We start from the raw sequence: 16,228 nt of genomic DNA, 5'->3' as shown, positions 1-16,228 counted from the left end.
CCGCGGGGCGCCGGAGGCTGGGCGGGGGCGGCGCTCGGCGGGGCGGGGCGTGCGGGGCGTGCGGGGCGTGCGCGGCCTCCCGGCCACGGGGGTCGAGCGCCCCCGGAGCGCGCAGGGATGGCGAAGAGGGGCTGGTCCGGCGGGCCCGGCGCTGGGGACCTTGGGGCGGCTGGGCCGCGGGAGAGGCTCCCACACATCCTCCGAAGCGCGCGGGATCCTGACGCCGCTGAGTAAGTGCGAAGTGTCCCAGGTGTGATGCTGGGATCGCGGGGTTCGTGTTTTCCTTATAGTTTGGGGGGGCGGAAACGGGGTCCTCCGCTTGGAGGTGCTTGTCGCGAGGCGGGAGGGGGACCCGCGTGTTTGCTAGATCGCGCTCCTCACCATGGGTTTGAAATGCTCCCTGATAACAGGGAAAAAGAAACTAAGGAATGAGGCTTGGAAATGGAGCTGCGGCATCTGCACCCGGGGCGTCCACGCCGGCGGCCCTGCCCCCTCAGCACCCCCCGCCCCAGCATCCAGCTCCTCTGACGACTTGCTCACGGTGGGGGGTTGCACCTGCAAGGGAGTCGTCTTTATTACTTCCAAAATGCGTCTCCTTAACCCCAAACGGAAGGAGGCATTTTGCAGGACCCAGGAAATGTAAGAATTGGGGCCAATGTCTCAGGTGCCCATTTAGGGCGTTCTCATTCTCTAGGCCAAAGCTCCTGCATTTGGAAAATACTGCAAGTCGGACACACAACCAAGGACTTGTATCCGGAAGATACACAGAAGCCTCAAAACTCAGAAGTCAGAGTAGAGAGGTGTGAGGGTCTTGTGTGGGTGAGAGTGTTTATGGTGATTAACTTACTAAAACTCATTGAATTGTACACGTAAAGTGGGCGAGTGTTATAATAGGTGTGTTATACCTTAATGAAGTTGTTTTTAAAATCTCAACAGTAAGAAAACTAAAACCCAATTTAAAGAGTGAGCAGAGGAGTTAGACAGACACTTCCCCAAATAAGATGTATGTAGGCAAAACCCCCAAAATCACATGAAAAGATGTTCCACAATGTTGGTTGTCAGGGAAAGCAACTTCAGAGCTAATTCAGCGCTCGGCACCTACGGGGATGGTGGAGATAAACCCATAGCCCAAGCAGACAGGGCCCCAAGTGGCTCTCTTGCTGCTTGCTGGTGGGGACGCAGCGTGGCCTGGCCGCTCCACAGCCCCGTCTGGCTGGGTCCTGGAGGTCCAGCAGCCATTCCCCACGCAGCCTGGTGACTCCACTCCCGGGCGCCTCTTTAGGGGAGTGAAAACTCTTGATCACACAGAATCACACAGAATCCCAAGCACCTGAGTGCTTTACTGCGGCTCTGATCACAGCTGCCCCAGACTGGTCACTACCTGAATGTGTGTCCTTCGAGGGCCGGACTTCTCACTGCTCAGCAGGGGATGGTGCACGCAGTGACCCCAGGGATCTCAAGGGCCTTATGCTGAGGGACGAAAGCTGCCCCCTCTCCCGTGGCGGGCTGTGTGGTTGTGGGCGTGGCGTTCTTGAGACCAGACCCTGGGGTGGGGACCCAGTCAGTGGTCGCCAGGGACTGGCTGGGAGGGAGGCGTTGGGGTGATCGAGCTCTCCTGGGTCCTCAGGACACGGATTTACACGTGTGTTAATGTTCAGAGAACAATACACAAAAAGCCAATTTTATTGTATAATTGAAAACAATGGAATTAAAAAGAAATCCTGCATTGCACAAGTATTTTACGAGCCTGTCATGTGCCCGGCACTGGGCGAACCAGTGGGAGGACCAGTCAGAGCGTCAGCGAGGGAAACAGCTCAGTCTGGCCTTGATCTGGAGCATGTGTCCTGGCTGGGGAGTGTGGCCAAGAGTCCTTCCGTCAGAAGGGGAGCCGGGGACGGCTGCTGGGGTGGGGGGGCATGTGAGCTTGAAGAAGGAATAGGAGTCAGTCATTCATTCAACATTTATTAAGCACCTGCTGTGTGCTGAGCGCTGTCCCAGGCCCTGGGGGTAGTGCAGTGAACTTGAAGGACCGGGTTCCTGCTGTCCCAGAGCTCACACTGGAGTGGGTGAGAGGTGGACAACACACACACCAGCCAGTGAGAATTCCGGTCCCCAGGAGGGCTGGAGGAAGGCAGGGTGACTGGGGAAGGCCTGGTGGGGAGATGACACTGGGATGGAGCGTGGATGGGGTGCTGCAGCCACTGGAGGAGTGTGGGGGGGCCCTGGGGGAGGAAGGTATGGCAGTGCAGAGGCTTTGAGCTGGAAAGGATCCCGAAGTGTGTGAGGGTCTCAGAGAAGACCAGGGGGCCTGTGGGCAGGGTAGCAGAGGGCGATGGGGTGACAGTGGGGCTGAGGGGGGGCAAGATTCTTGGCACGTCCTTGTCCCTGGTGCAGGGAAGGAGACTGGCCGGAGTCACACTGTTTAAAGCCCTGCTGCTGGGGCTCCCTGTAGGTCCTCTGAGGCCTTAAGTGAGGGCAGCCGCGGCTCCCGTCCTGTTCTCCCCTGGCTGTGGCTGTTTGATGGGGTGGATGGCCGAGGGACTCAGGTCCTCTCACTGCATGACCCTGTGGCCCTGGGGCACACAGAGCAGCCTAGGGCCCCTCAGAAGGCGTGTGGGTCTGGAAGAGGGGAGGCAGGAAGAGCCCCACGGTCCCGAGCACACACACAACCACAAACACCCACAGGAAGAGCCTGTCCACCACCACGGCCACGTACTTCCAGTCCTCGACGACCTGTGGGCAGACAGCAGCCGTTACGGGCGCCCGAGCTCCCTGCTCTCCTTCCTCCCCCCGTGCGGTGCTGTCGCTGTGGGGCCAGGGTGCCCCCAGGCTGATGTGGACCCCCCATCACCACCCACAGCATCACAGGACCCCTGCTCCCCAGCATTGTTGCCCCCCGCTCCCCCCCCGCTCCGTGGGCACCAGGCAGGACAGGACGCTGGTAACAGCAACACCAGGAACTCTGGGCAGTGTGGCTGGAGAACCATGCCACAGCGAGGCCCCTTCTCTCATTTTCAGCCCCAGCCTCCTGCCTGAGCTCTGCCCGAAGGAAGATCCGGGGTCCACCTCGCTGTGGGGGGGCAGGACATCCCCAGCTACGGAATCTGCTTGGTTTCCTAACACTGTGGGCAGAGACCAGCCTCCCTGGCCCCCCGCTGCCCAGAGCCACTGTGGGCACCCTGGCTTGTCATCCCCCACCCAGGCCCACCCCAGGCCCCTGTGACCTCTCTCTCTGTGCTCCCCGCTGGACAGTGGCCCGACCCAAACTCAGCAGAGGCTCTGGGCTTGCAAATTTGGGCAGCGGCAGACGAGCTGACATCAGTGACCCAGTTTGTCGGGGCCCTTCCAGAGCGGTCCTGTGTCAGGCCCCTGCTCCTGGCACCGGGATCGGCTGGCCCCGAGCAGCATGCCCTGTGTGGCCTCTGCTTGGCTCTCTGGGGTTTCGTTTCAGAGGACCGTATCTTTGGTGTGTCTTTCCCCCTCTTTTTATACTTGTGTGCTATTTACAGCTTAATCCCGCGGTGGGGGAGGGGAGCGCAGGTATTGGAGCTGAGCCGCAGCCTGGGCTGGCGGAGGGGTAGCCGTGCTCCAAGGGGGACACGCTGGGCTCTAGGAGGGCGGCTGGCAAGTGCTGGGGGCAGGCGAGGCAGCGTGGACACGCGTGGCTTGGCCTGGGGCCAGGCAGCACTGTCTCTGAGCCTTGGCTCCCCGATGTGCAGCGGGGTTTGCATACGTAGGTGCCTCTTGCCGCAGTTCCTGGGGTCTTGGCCTGGATGTAGGCCTGGACCCGGCGGAGCACCCGGTGTGTGCTTGGAGTTCTGGGAAACGGTGATCACAATAATGGGGGATCCTGCCTGGCTTTTATTTAATTGCATCAGAAACGGGGAGAGGCCGTTGAGTGCCCAAGCGGGACCTTTAGAGGAGGGCGCTGGGGGCAGGGGGCCGCTCGGCCAGGAGCACGGACAGCAGGCTTCTCAGTGGCATGTGCTCGTGCAGCCTGGGGGTCCGGGTTTCAGTGTGGGCTTGGGGGGGCCTCCCGGAGAGCCCCGGTCGTGCTCCGACATGGCCCTGGTGGCCCCAGAGCCGGACCAGGAACAGTCACCCAGAGATTCCCTGGAGCCCTGGGGCCCCACACCGCATTTCAGCATCTGGGACCCGGTGGCCGAGCTGAGCCAAGCGGCTGGCTTGTTTTCAAAGCAAGCACAATCCTGAGCGTCTTTGAGAACGCGAGATCAGAGGGTCCCCAAGAGCCATGCTCCTCGCTCCTGGAGCTGGAATGTGTCCTGGAGTCCGCTACAGACGCAGACCCTGAGTCCTGAGGGGCCAGGCTGGGGCTGCAGTGCTATTGGCAGGCGGGCGTGTGGCCCCCCAGGAGCTCCGGTCCCGCCACCCATCGGTCATGTGCTCTCCCTCTGAGGGTGAAGCGGGAGCTTCCGTGGCCTCCTGTTCCTCCAGGCCAAGCACCGGAAATGAGGGCGCGAGCGAGACCGTGCCCTCCTTTCCTCCCGGCAGGCCGCCATGGGGACAGACCTGGTCTGTGAGGTGTTGGAAGGAGAGCACACGTGACCCCGTGACACAGCCATCCTGGCCCATGTGGACGTGTGCAGGGACGTCTCCAGGCTGGGCCTTCCTGCTCTGCATGCAGTGACCCCCAGCCCGGCCTGTGAGTCCCAGGAGACCCTCCACGTTCGCGCCCCTGGCTTTGTCCTGTGACAGTAAAAGTCACCTCTGTTTACAGACCTGTCAGCGTCATCCCGCTCCACGTCATGACCCTGCGAGCAAAGACGATCTAACTGCCGGTTCCGTACTCCCCAAAGCTGTCCTGTTCTGAGCCGGGGGAGGTGAGGGGCAGATGCCCTCAGTACCTTCCCCAGCCTTGTCCCCAAGACTGGGGTCATCTTCTCTCCCAGTGACAGCCACCAGCTAGGGTTGCCTGGGGTTCCTCCCTCCTCTGTCCCATCAAGAGGCTGGATGTGCTGGGGAGTGACCGCCTGGATTCCCTCTGTCCTGGGGGTGGGAGCCGAGGGCTGTGGGCTCCCCTAGACCCTCAGAACCCCCAGAGCCTGAGGCAGTCATGGGCAGCCTGCTCTGCCTCCCTGGTGACCCCTGCATCCTCCCTGAGCTCGCTCCACAGGTGACCGGCTTGTGCCTGGGCCTTGCCTCAGGGCTGCTTTTGGGGACCCCAAGACAAACCCAAAGGGATCCTTGTACCTCCATCCTCCCTAATGTCCGGAGCTGCACTGAGACTCAGCTCAGTTTTGGGCTTCGCACTCCACCCCAGGGTCTGGGCGCTGTGTCCCTGGGAGTGAGCTGTGGGTGGGGGGACGGGCATGGGGGGACGGGGACAAGGGGACTTACGCTCTGGTCTTGGTCGTCACTCTGCATGTGCTGGGCAATGAAGCTGACGCCCTCCAGAGCCTCCTGCACGTCCCGCCGGCCCCTCCCCGACGACCTCAGCCGGGAATCCCGGGCCGGGCCCACTGCATCCGAACTGGAGCCAGAGGCCGAGCCCGAGCCTGCCGGGGACTTGGGGGCTGCAGAGGCGGGGTTCACAAAGTACATGGAGGCCCCATAGAGGTGGGGGGCGCCGGCGGCATCGGGCTGGGTCAGGCGAGGCCGGCCGGGCGGGGGCGTCCTCGAGGGGCCGCCGTCCGGGCGCTTCATGAAGAGGAAGGCGGGCAGCCGGTGCAGGAAGCAGCGGCGGACCCAGGGCGCCATGGTGTGCGTGCCGGGCGAGCGGTGGTGCACGTTGAGCACGCACACGCTGGTGACAATGGAGAAGGTGACGAGCACCATGGTGAACATGAGGTACTTGCCGATGAGCGGCACATCCAGGGAGGTGGGTGGCACGATCTTGGAGATGAGCAGCAGGAAGACGGTGAGCGCCAGCAGCACGGAGATGCACAGCGTCATCTTCTCGCCGCAGTCGGACGGCAGGTAGAAGACGAGCACGGCCAGCGAGGTGATGAGCACGCACGGGATGATGAGGTTGATGGTGTAGAAGAGTGGCTTGCGGCGGATGATGAAGTCGTAGGTCACGTCCACGTAGCTGGGGTCCTGTGGGTTCACGGTCCGCCGGCCGGGCAGCGCCACGATGTCCCACTCGCCGCTGGGAGTGAAGTCGTCCATGCTGGCCGTGGGCGACCGGAGCACCATGTCAATCTCCGTGTGGTCGTAGGTCCAGGAGCGGAACTTGAGGGTGCAGTTCTGCTGGTCGAATGGGAAGTGCTTCACCTCGATCTTGCAGGCGCTCTTGTAGATGGCGGGCGGCAGCCAGAGGACGCTGCCATTGGCGCGCACCACCACGTTGGTGTAGAGGGACACCTCGTAGGTCCCGTCAGCGCTGGGGGCATGGACAGGAGGACGTGGCGAGCTGGCCTGCCGGCCCTCCTCCTGCCCCGGGCGCCCTCCCTGGAAAGGCCTGCTTCCCGTGGCAGCCGCGTGGCACAGGGTGCCCCTCACGTGGACGAGCTCCCGTGGGCCGCACCGTCATTGGACGTGGGCTTTATCATGATCCCCGTTTTTCAGACGGGGAAACTGAGGCTCAGAAAAGTTAAGTGATTTCTTCAAGGTCAGAAAACCAGGGAGCAATCCCAGTGAGGACCTGAACTTGGTTCGTGCTTCTGCCGGGAGCACTGTGACCCCACGGGACCCTCGAGCTCCCTCCACCCCCCAGATAGCGATGAGAGCATCGAGGCCAGCAAGACAAGGGGGGAGGCCAGAAGGAGCACCAGATTCGGGGTTAGGATGGTGGCCCTGGGCCCTGCTGTGCCCAAATGAGCAGGTGACGCTCTCCCGCATTCTCCCGGACTCAGCACCCCCCCCCCCCCCGCCCATGGAGGTGCCGCGGCTCTGCCCAGCTCCTCTGCTAGCCTGACTGCCTGGAGTGACACACGGATGAGGCCCAGGGCTGGGCTCCGGCCAAGCACCTGCAGTGGCTAGGCCTGCCGCCCGCCCGGCCGTCCCCTCCTGCTCCCCACTCACTTGTTGTAGAGCACGATGTCCGGGAGCCAGATGCGCTTGGCCGGGATCCTCAGGATGTTCACACCCTCGTAGCGGGAGCTGTTCCAGGCCAGGCGGTAGTCGGTCCACTCCTGGGCGGACAGGCATGGCCTGGTCACTCAGGGGCCCGCAGCCACCCAGGGGAGGGGGCGGCCCCAGAGATGCCTCTCTGGCGGGACCCTGCAGGCAGTTACCTGTTTCAGCCAGACGTTGGTGGTCATGATCTGTTCTCGCTCATTCTGGGGAGGGAGATGGGGATATCCGTTCACCGGGTGGGAGGAGCCTTGGGCACAGACCCCGCGGGTCACACAGAAGGCTGGGGGCTCAGGCCCCCGTGCCCAGCCGCTGACCCACCATTTCCAGGATGGCTCAGAGCTCTTTCCCTCCCCGCGTGTCTGGGACAAATCTTGTGCTTGTCACCCAGATCCGGTCCTCTGCTGGCATTCCCTCCCCAGCCATGCAGCTCCACTGGCCGGAAACCTGGGGACTGGCTCTGACGTGATGCGCCGTTCTTTGAGCCCCCCGGGAGTCCTGTAGGTGGACCCCCCACCCCACACCCACTGCGTGCATCTCCCACTTGCTGCTCCTGTCTCAGCTGCCGGCAGCATCCACCAGCTGGACGACCGCAGTAGCCTCCCCTCTGATCCTCCTCCTCCCTGGGCCTCCTCCTCCCTGCGGGTCCTGCTCTCTGCCCCAGGCCTCCTCATCCCTGCCCTCGCTGTCTCTACTCTGCAGCCAGGGTATCCTTTCAAAGGCTTTTCTCAACTTCCCAGACTGTGCTGCTCTGCTGCAACTCCCCACGCCTTCCCTGTGTCCCCAGCATCCCTCCTCCGTCCTCCCCATCAGCTCTCGAACCCCACATCCGTCATGGACCATGTTACAGTCTCCTCTGCATTTTCCATCCTCTTTCCTGTCGTCTGTGTGGACATTTTCTGTTGACCTCTCTTCCAGACCATTAACCTTCTCTTCTGCTGTTACTAATCTGCTGTTAGCCCCATCCAACGAACTTTAAATTTTCCATCATCGTAATTGTCTTGAACTTACAGATGGCTGTTACTTCCCTTTTAAGAAAATTTATTTATTCAGAAAAACCTATTAAAATTCTTTATTATTTATTTTTAATCGTGCTAAAGGGCCCATAACATAAAATGGGCCACGTTAATGGCACTTGCTGTGGAATCTTCCATCATCCTGCATGGAAACCCTCTGTGCGTCTGCTTCCATTGTTTGCTGTTCTCACCTCATCCTGTCTTACTGTGCACCCAGGGACTCCTGTCTGCCTCCACAGGCCCCCCGGGAGTGACAGGCAGTTATAGGGGGACAGACCCCCTTCATCTAGTCCATGAGCTGGTTCTGTTGTTCTCGACTCGTTTCTATTTTTATGGGTGGTCTTTTCAGGACCTCCCATCCCGTGGGGCTCGAATGCTGGTGCATGTCCCCCAGCCCTGCGCCAGTGCCCGGCGCTCGGCGGGACCCCCGCTGGCACCAGCGTGCTGCCCCCAGGTCCTTGGCCCCTCTGTCTCTTCCCGTGCACCCGCCATCGCATTTGGGGAAAGGTGCCATAGACAGAGGGTCCCCTCCCAGAACCTGGTCCCTTGAGTCCCGGCTGAGCTCTCCGAGATGGTTGGAGATTCCCGGGGCATTTTGTTCCCACTTTTCTGGTTGTTCTCATGGAAAAGCTAATCTGCAGAGCTGAAGGCCTGCATCTGTCCGTAGAAACATTTTTTTAAAGTTGCGGTAAAATTTACACACAGACACATAGGTCTTAAGCGAACAGTTTGATCTACTTGAGCAAACCTGTTACCCCATGGCCCCTCCGTTCAGGATCTGTCACTTAGGAACCTTCCTGTGTCTCAGTCCTGTCCGTCCCCAGCGGTGCCCCGACCAGTGGGACCAGTGGGCACGCAGCAGGCAGGGCTCGCCCAGCGAGGAAGGGGCATGAGGCGCAGACTGCATTCCGGGACCAAAGAGTCACGGCACAGAGGCAGTCGGGCCCCCAGTTTCGGCGACTCGTGGTTGTACGCACATGGGAAAGGAGTAGACAAGCGGCCTGACCGTGTCCAGAAGCCTGGGCCAAGCCAGAGGCGCGCCCAGCCCCGAGCTCCAGCCCCGCGCTCCAGCCCAGTGGCCCGGATGGGCCGCCAGCACCTACCACGCTGATGAGCTGGGCCAGGGACAGCTGCAGCTGGATGGAGACGAGCTGGGCAGAGCTGGCGGCCGGCCGGATGAGGTTATTGTAGCGTGTCCTGTTCAGAAGGTCGTCCACGAGCCTCTCCTCCGCATTGGCCATGCGGCAGTCCCCTGGGGAGACACAGGCAGACCCGAAGGGCCCTCACTGCCTGCCGCGAAGGGGCAAGTGGGGCGCGGCACACAGGGCCAGGGGCGGCGGGAGTAGCAAAGGGGGACTGGGCCCGCTCCGTGTGACCGAGGCAGAGCCGAGCTCCGTCCTGCCCCGCGCTGCCCCTTCTTACCCCCTCCCCTATGCCCGCTAGGCTGAAGGGAGCCCACACGCAGACACTGCGTCCAGAAGTGGGGTGCCTGCTGGTCTCTCTGTGCTCCGAGTCCATCCGACCATCCTCCCACCCACCCCCGCAGCCCTCGTCGTGGTGCCCCGCCCGACTCTGCCCAGCCACCACGTGCCACACAGTGCGACAGTGGCCGTGGCCTCACTGGGGCCTTCCCTGCCTGCAGCTTTCAGAGCCGGCGGGAGAGAGAGCCCTTGGGGCCCTGGCACCAGCCTACTCTCCTCAAGCTGAAGCTTTCGGTCCCCCAGACGGTCAGCACTCTGCTCCTGAATCCCTCTCCCCGCCCCGTCTTTACTGTCTTACTTCTGAGTCTCTGAGAGCACTCTCTCTCCTGCCAGCATTGCCCCACGGCCACCAGCCGTCAGATGGCCATCTGCCTTGTGCCAGGCGCTGTGTTAAGTGTCAGGGATGACAGCGAGCAGAACCCCAAAAGGGACCCCTGCCTCCGTTTCCATCCGGTGTGGTGGCGGAGGACTGTCACCATGGGTTTCGTGGGCGGAGTGGGGTGGAGGGTGCTGTGTTCACGGGGAGAGAACAGACTGGCCATGGGGAGTTTCCTGAGTTGAAAGCTTCAGACTGCGAAGGGCCTTTGGGACCCCCAATGCTGGGGTCCAGGCTGACAGGTGGCTCCGGGTGCAGAGCTTAGAGGAGAGGGGTGGGCTCAGGGCCGTGATGAGCATAGGCCCCCTGAGCTCCCACAGGCCTGGCCATCTTGCCCAGCGGGATGTGGGTCTTGGCCCCATCCCCTTCACACGTCTGGGAGTGACCGTGAGGTGCAGGGACCCGGTCTTGTTTAGCTGGTGTCTTGGGAGAATGAATCTGCTGAGGGCCGAGGTGGGGTGGCATCTTGGAAGGAGACTCTGGGGAAGATCAAGGTCGCTTGGCAGGAAAGCCCAGCAGCAGGGGAGGGGAGTTTAGGGCAGCGGGTGTGGGGCAGGAGAGTGGGGCGCGAAGAGCAGATAGGACCAGAGCAGGGGCCAAGGCTGCTCAGGGGTTGGGGGTGGGGCTGCGGGGGAGGGGCTGGGCCTTGTGGGGCATGGGGTTCCCATGATGTCCTTCCCTGAGGGGTCCTTCCCCGACGGGCCTGTGCATGGCTTTTTGCCAAATCCCTCCCTTTGGGTGGGGCCAGAGAGTTCAGAATGGCCCTGAAGGGGGTCTGAGGTGGCCCCCTGTGTGGGTGCTGGGCTGGGCACAAGGCCACAGGGGCGCCGCCACGCCAGCCGGCTCTGTGCACTTTCCAACTCGCTGCCTATCTGGAGCAGATGGGATCCTGAGTGCCTTGCACACGAGGCTCCAGGCACACCTGCTACCCGCTGCCCCTCCCCCGACTGCCTGGGGCTGCCCACAGGGGTCCTCTGGATGCCTGTCCTAGATTCTGAGTTCTGCCTCTGTACCCCGACCCCTCCCAGAGGCCAGCTGTTAGAATTCTCTGGAAGCCAGCCTGTGGCTCCGGACTAGAGCCGGGTCCCTCCCACAGCCCCTCTCCAGTGCAGGTATTTTGGCAGAAAGTGGGTCATGTCCCTCCACCCAGCCCCTCTGGCATTTCTGAGGCCAGGGCAGCTCCTGGTGCTCTAGGACAGGGGAAGCCCGGAGCCCCCATCCCTGCAGCCCCGTTACACTCAGGCTGCTCACCTTTCGGCTGTCCTGCCTCCTGGGCATTCAGCCGGCCTGAGGGACCCTCCCTGTGCCGAGGACAGGCTGTGGGCTCCAGAGTTAGGGGTCCTGAAAACCTCAGACTGTTTTGAGCGTTCCCTGTTTCTCACCCGGGAAACTAAGACCCAAGAGGGAAGGAACTTACTTGAGGAGCCCCAGTAGGTCAGAGACAGGCCCTCCCGGACCCCAGTGCCTTCTGTCCTGCCCTTGCTAATGTCCCCAAAAGGAGACTGTCCTGCAGAGTCCGTACCATTACCAAAGCCCAAGTGTGTCCCCATTGTTGCCTGCTGGCGCTTGTATGTGTGTGTGGTGGGGTGGGGGTGGGACTGGCCAGCCCTGCTGCTGTGGGCTGTAATGGTCCCCCGTCCCCGCCGAAAAGGCAGCGGTAGCCCAGAATAATGCACAGTGGTTGCTTTCTGCCTGTGAGGCCTGCTGGGTTCCAGAGATAAGGGCCTGTCACCTCTCCATGACAAGGGTGGCCCAGAATGGGAGGAGCCTCCTGCAGGCATTTTGGTTCAACACAGTCCAACAGAGAGGCCACCACTAGGGGTCAGTCATGACCCAGTGACTCTGAGGAGTTGTGGGTCTGTGCCTCCTCTGTCCAGGCCTGGGCAGGCCTTCCTAGGTCTTCTCTGGAAAACCAGCTCCGGGGGCAGTAAGGGGTGGACACCTGAGAGGAAGCCACAGCTCGAGGCCTCCACTGTGCTGTGTGTCCAGGTCGGCAAAGTGTGATCTGAAAATGTGATACTGGAAAAGTGAAGAGGTGTTCGCTCTGGTTTGGAGCACAAACCGCAGAAGGTAAAGACGACAGAATCCCCCGGCAGGGTGGCTTCTGGAAAGCGGAGTGATTGTCAGTTTGGGGCGAGTGTCCTTAACTGAGGAAAGGAACAGGGCATTTGTGTTTATTAAAGGCAGCTCTGGATTTTTTTAAGGTTGAGATTTTTACTTTTTACAAAAATCTCCCCACAGGTCACCAGTCATGTGTAAGAATCACCCCTGTGCTTGGGTAAACGCAGGTGCCCAGGCTCTGTTTCTGGAGAGTCTGGTCCCATGAGGCTGAGAGTTTGTGCGGGGTAATCCTGAGCCCTGATGCAGGCGGCCGGGAACCACACTTAAACACTGCAGCGGACTCACGTCTGAGTCCCCAGGGATGTAGGCAGGACATACCATTCCTATAGAACAGACGGGGAAACTGAGGCCCGAGAGAGGAGAGAAATGGCAGGGGCCACCTGGCAAGTGGTGACAGAGCCAGGACGCACACAGTGTGGGAACACCGTCTTTGGTGAGAGCGTCATTTCCCTCTAGGAACTTGTGTGTCCTCGAAGTCCTGCCTCTGGCACCCCCAGTGATGTGTCCTGTCCGAGGAAGATGTAGTCCTGCCTGGTCTTCTGCGCCAAGCAGGGCTCAGAGGACAAGCTTGGGCCAGACAGTAGGAGCTAAGAGTCCTTGGAACTCGGGGTGGAACTGAGGCCGGGAGAAGGCACTCCTCATCGCATCAGGACTCTGCCTGGGAAGGGCCAGTGGGGTCTCCCTTCCAGGAGTCAGGTACTGGCGCTTCATCTCCATGGCCTGACCCTCAGCCACCCTGTCTGTCCCAGCCAGCCCAGCCCCAGCGGTGGGTGACCAGAGACAGCGGTGTCTTAGAGTGTTTCTTAGGGGACCGCTCCACACCGCAAACCACCCCGGGTCTGGCGATTTGGGCCAGCCCCTTCCCGTCCCGGCTGAGCTTCCCCGATCTCTTGCAGCCCCGAGCCCTCTCTCCCGGGGCCGAGCGGCGGGGGTGCTCCCGGGCGTCCACACCTGGCAGGTGAGGAGCCTGTCGCCTCCTGACGTCGGTGTCCCGCAGACTCCCTTCGCGCCGGTGCGGAGCCCAGAGGTCGAGGCTGCCCCGGCAGGTGCGCAGGGAGGAGAAGCCGTCCCCACCCCAAACCCCGAAGTCCCGCCGCCCTAGCCCGCCCCCGGGGCCTCGGCCAGTGGACTCACCCTGCCCACGCCTGTCCGGCCGGGACACGCTCCGGCCATCCCCCGGGCGCGGCGCGGCCCCCCCCCCCCCCCCACCTGTGGCCGCTGCTGCCAGGCGGCGCGACAGGAGCCCCTCCCTCGTGTCCCGAAAAGAACTCACCGCGCCGGCAAAGGGCAACCAGGGAGAAAAGGACGAGGGGCTGCGCAGTCCTCATGGCGGGCGGGGGCCGCAGAGGCAGCCGCGGCGAGCCCAGCGGTCGGAGCAGCCCGGCGCCGGCGAGCAGCGAGCGGGCGGAGAGCGCGGGCGCGGGCCTCGGAGTCTGACCCCGGCGCCGACGCGCGCTAGGGCCCCGAGGGAGGGCCCGGCGGGGGCGGCCGCCCTGAGCCCCGCCCACTCGGGGAGGGGCGGGGCCGGCTGGCTCGGGGACCCGCTGCCGCTGGCTGTCGCCCCCACCTGGCTCCCACCTGCTCCCGCTGCGCCCGCCCCGCCCTCGGATGGGGACACGCGGAGACGCTGGCGCAGGGTCCCCGCACTGGTCGGGCACGTAGCTGTGCCCCGGGAAGTGTCCGTACCCCGGGGTTTGCCGAATGAAAGGGGCGTCGCCGGGAGTAGGAAGCGAGACAGACGGAGTGGGGCTAGGCTCTCTGCAGACAAGGGGTGGCACTGGGGACGGTGACCAGCTCAGGGTCTCCTGACCCAGCTTGGGGAACTGCGGGGGCCGGCAGAGTGGAAGGGATTGGGTGGGGCCTGGAGTAGGCTGCCTGTACCCTCCTCTCCCCTTCCCCACCTTGGCCTTGCTACCTGGGCGGATCAGGGTGGCGGGGGAGGGGGTGGTGCTGCTCAGGTGACTCAAGGGGGCACGCAGGCCCTCCTCCAGCCCTCCAGCCCGGTGGTCCTACCCAGGTGTTGGGGTCAGTACTATTTCCCTGGGGGCTGGGGACCTCCCTGGACAGGTATCAGCACTGGGCAGGGCATCCCTGTTTAGGGATCTGGCCAGAGCCTGTCCCTCCAGCTCCACTCCTCCTCCCCTGTGGATTACTGGAGAAACCAAGCAGAGGGCAGGATCTGGGGGAGTGATCACCTTCCTCCCAGGATTCTCAGTCTTGCTCTCATATCGCCTCCCTTAGCATCTTTTTGCTACAATCTGATATGTCTGCGTAGATCTTTTTTTAAAAGAACTCTGTTGACTTTTGTTTTAGGATGGTTTGGAGAAGTTAGGTTCCAGGGGGTCCCCTCTTCTCCACTGCAACAATAAAAAGGGGGAATACATATAGTAAATTAAAGTTACAGACACGCTGAAAAACAAAATCTCCATGAATCAGAATCAGAGAAGAAATCCCGAGTGCAGGGTGGGGGGGGGGGGCTGAAGTTTGGAGCCTGCTGGGCTCTGGAAGCCAAAGGCTGGGGCAGGTCCTTTGGGATAAAGAGGGACTAAACTCGACCAGGAGCTGGGCATTTGCATGGACCTTGGTCCCTGAAAGGAAGCTGGCAGGGGAGGCCTGTTGCCCGTCTGCTGTCTGGAGTCCTAGCTTTATGGGGTGCATGTTTTCCCTGATAAACCAGAGGATGGAGCTTAAAAATGCCCTCCTAGAAGCAGCCACCAAACTGTAAGGTGAGCACAGGTGCGAGGGCGGGAGGACAGCGAGGGAGAGAATACAACACCCGTTCAAAACTGCCTACAGCTGTGCCAGAAAGGAAGGGAAGGGCTTGGAGGATGATGGGGACAGGACAGAGGGAGACGCGGGCCATCTTGAAGGGGCGCCACCAACCACATCTGGGGCAATTTGAGCATTAAAGTAATGCTCGTCAGTGATGAACCCTCACTGAATACAATAAACTAAGCATATATCAGAGTAAATAAATGGAAGTTTGGTAAGAAAAGGGTTACCCACAGAGTTTCAAAGTACCTTCCTACAAAATAGTTATTAATTACAAGGGGATAAAGAGTTATCTCTCCGAGGGTGAAGCTTGGCAGGTGCCACCCACAGTAGGCTGAAGCACGACCCCCAAGGGTGTCTACATCCTCTGGTCAGAGCCTCTCAGTGTTATCCTATATAGTGAAAGGGACTTTGCAGTAGTGATTAAATGAAGGCAGTTGGCATGGGTAGGTTCTTCTGGTGGGCATGCTGTGGTCACAGGGGTCCTGGGTCCTTACCTAAGGGAGGCAGGGGTCCTGGTGGGGTGGGGTGATATCAAAAGGGGGGCAGAGGTTGGAGTGAGGCAGCCTCCCGAAGCTGGAAGAGGCAGGGAATGGATTCTCTTTCTGAACCTTCAGCAGAAACTAGTCCTGCCGATAACCTTGGTTTCATCCATGTCACACCCATGTCAGACTTCTGATCACTAGACCTGTAAGAGAAGAAAACTTACGTTGTGTTCTTTCAGGCCACTCCATTTGTAGTCATTTGTTACAGCCTAAGTAGGAAGCTAGTAGACCGCCTTAACCATGAGGTCGACAGTAACTCCATCAGGAATGGGGGAGATCCAAAGGGCATAGGACCTGGTGGGACGTGGCAGGAAGAACTCGGATCCTTCTGGGATAGTCCTGCCAAAGATGTAGGACTCGAACTGAGCCACGAGGGTACGTCGGATACACCAAAATTATGGATATTCTACAGAATAACTGGTCTGTTGTCTTCAAAAACATCAAGGTTATGAAAGCGAAGAAGACTGAAGAGACATCGCAAGTAAAGGCAACACATGGTCCTGCGGTGGGTCCTTTTGCTGTTGGGACATTGTTGGGACGACCGGCCAAACTTGAATGGGGCCCAAGGGGTGGACGGTAGTAATACATGGGTGTTCATTTCTGCTTTGAGAGCTGTATTTTCGTGTTACCAGAGAATATCTTGCCGAAACCGTACACGAAAGTACCAGAGATGATGGGACGTGATGTGTTGTAAGCATAACCAGATGATGCAGCGAGAAAGAGGGCTTTTTAGGGTACTCGCAGCTTTTCTCCAAATTTGAGCTTTAAAAAAAGGCAGAATGAGCATTCAAGCCAAGATTTGACATAGGACTGGGAAAAGATAGCCAGCAAAATGAAGAAATGAGCACATTCACTGCAGGCGAAAACAATTTTTATAGAAAT

The 16,228-nt window shown here is 60.8% G+C and overlaps 1 protein-coding gene across 2 annotated transcripts; it reads right to left on the bottom strand.

Annotated features, from left to right (window-relative positions):
• Positions 1–1,498: 1,498 nt before the first annotated feature.
• On the bottom strand, positions 1,499–13,468 carry CHRNB4 (cholinergic receptor nicotinic beta 4 subunit). Of its 2 annotated transcripts, XM_047739068.1 has the most exons (7): positions 13,303–13,468; positions 9,155–9,303; positions 7,197–7,241; positions 6,985–7,094; positions 5,359–6,343; positions 4,741–4,827; positions 2,602–2,733 (listed from the first exon to the last, which is right to left on the bottom strand). In XM_047739068.1, the coding sequence occupies exons 1-6, from the start codon at positions 13,355–13,357 to the stop codon at positions 4,765–4,767; spliced, it is 1,407 nt and encodes a 468-aa protein (XP_047595024.1). In that variant the 5' UTR covers positions 13,358–13,468; the 3' UTR covers positions 2,602–2,733; positions 4,741–4,764. The 2 variants fall into 2 exon arrangements, with proteins under 2 accessions (XP_047595023.1, XP_047595024.1); XM_047739067.1 differs by lacking the exon at positions 4,741–4,827 and having other exon boundaries at positions 1,499–2,733.
• Between the last annotated feature and the right edge of the window lie 2,760 nt (positions 13,469–16,228).

The sequence above is a fragment of the Lutra lutra genome, chromosome 7 (genome assembly GCF_902655055.1).
Source record: "Lutra lutra chromosome 7, mLutLut1.2, whole genome shotgun sequence".
In the NCBI taxonomy this organism is placed as follows: Eukaryota; Metazoa; Chordata; class Mammalia; order Carnivora; family Mustelidae; genus Lutra; species Lutra lutra.
The sequence above is the reverse complement of the archived record's forward strand: the minus strand, read 5'-3'. Positions and strand labels throughout refer to the sequence as shown.

What these genes read in the sequence shown, in the direction of transcription:
- CHRNB4 (XM_047739067.1), bottom strand. Translation starts at nt 13,357, where the DNA reads ATGAGGACTGCGCAGCCCCTCGTCCTTTTCTCCCTGGTTGCCCTTTGC. An exon ending in GACATCGTGCTCTACAACAA is followed by an intron (nt 6,344 to 6,984) that starts GTGAGTGGGGAG and finishes CCATGCCCCCAG; the next exon opens with CGCTGACGGGACCTACGAGG. An exon ending in GTGACGACCAAGACCAGAGC is followed by an intron (nt 2,734 to 5,358) that starts GTAAGTCCCCTT and finishes GTCTGCCCACAG; the next exon opens with GTCGTCGAGGACTGGAAGTA.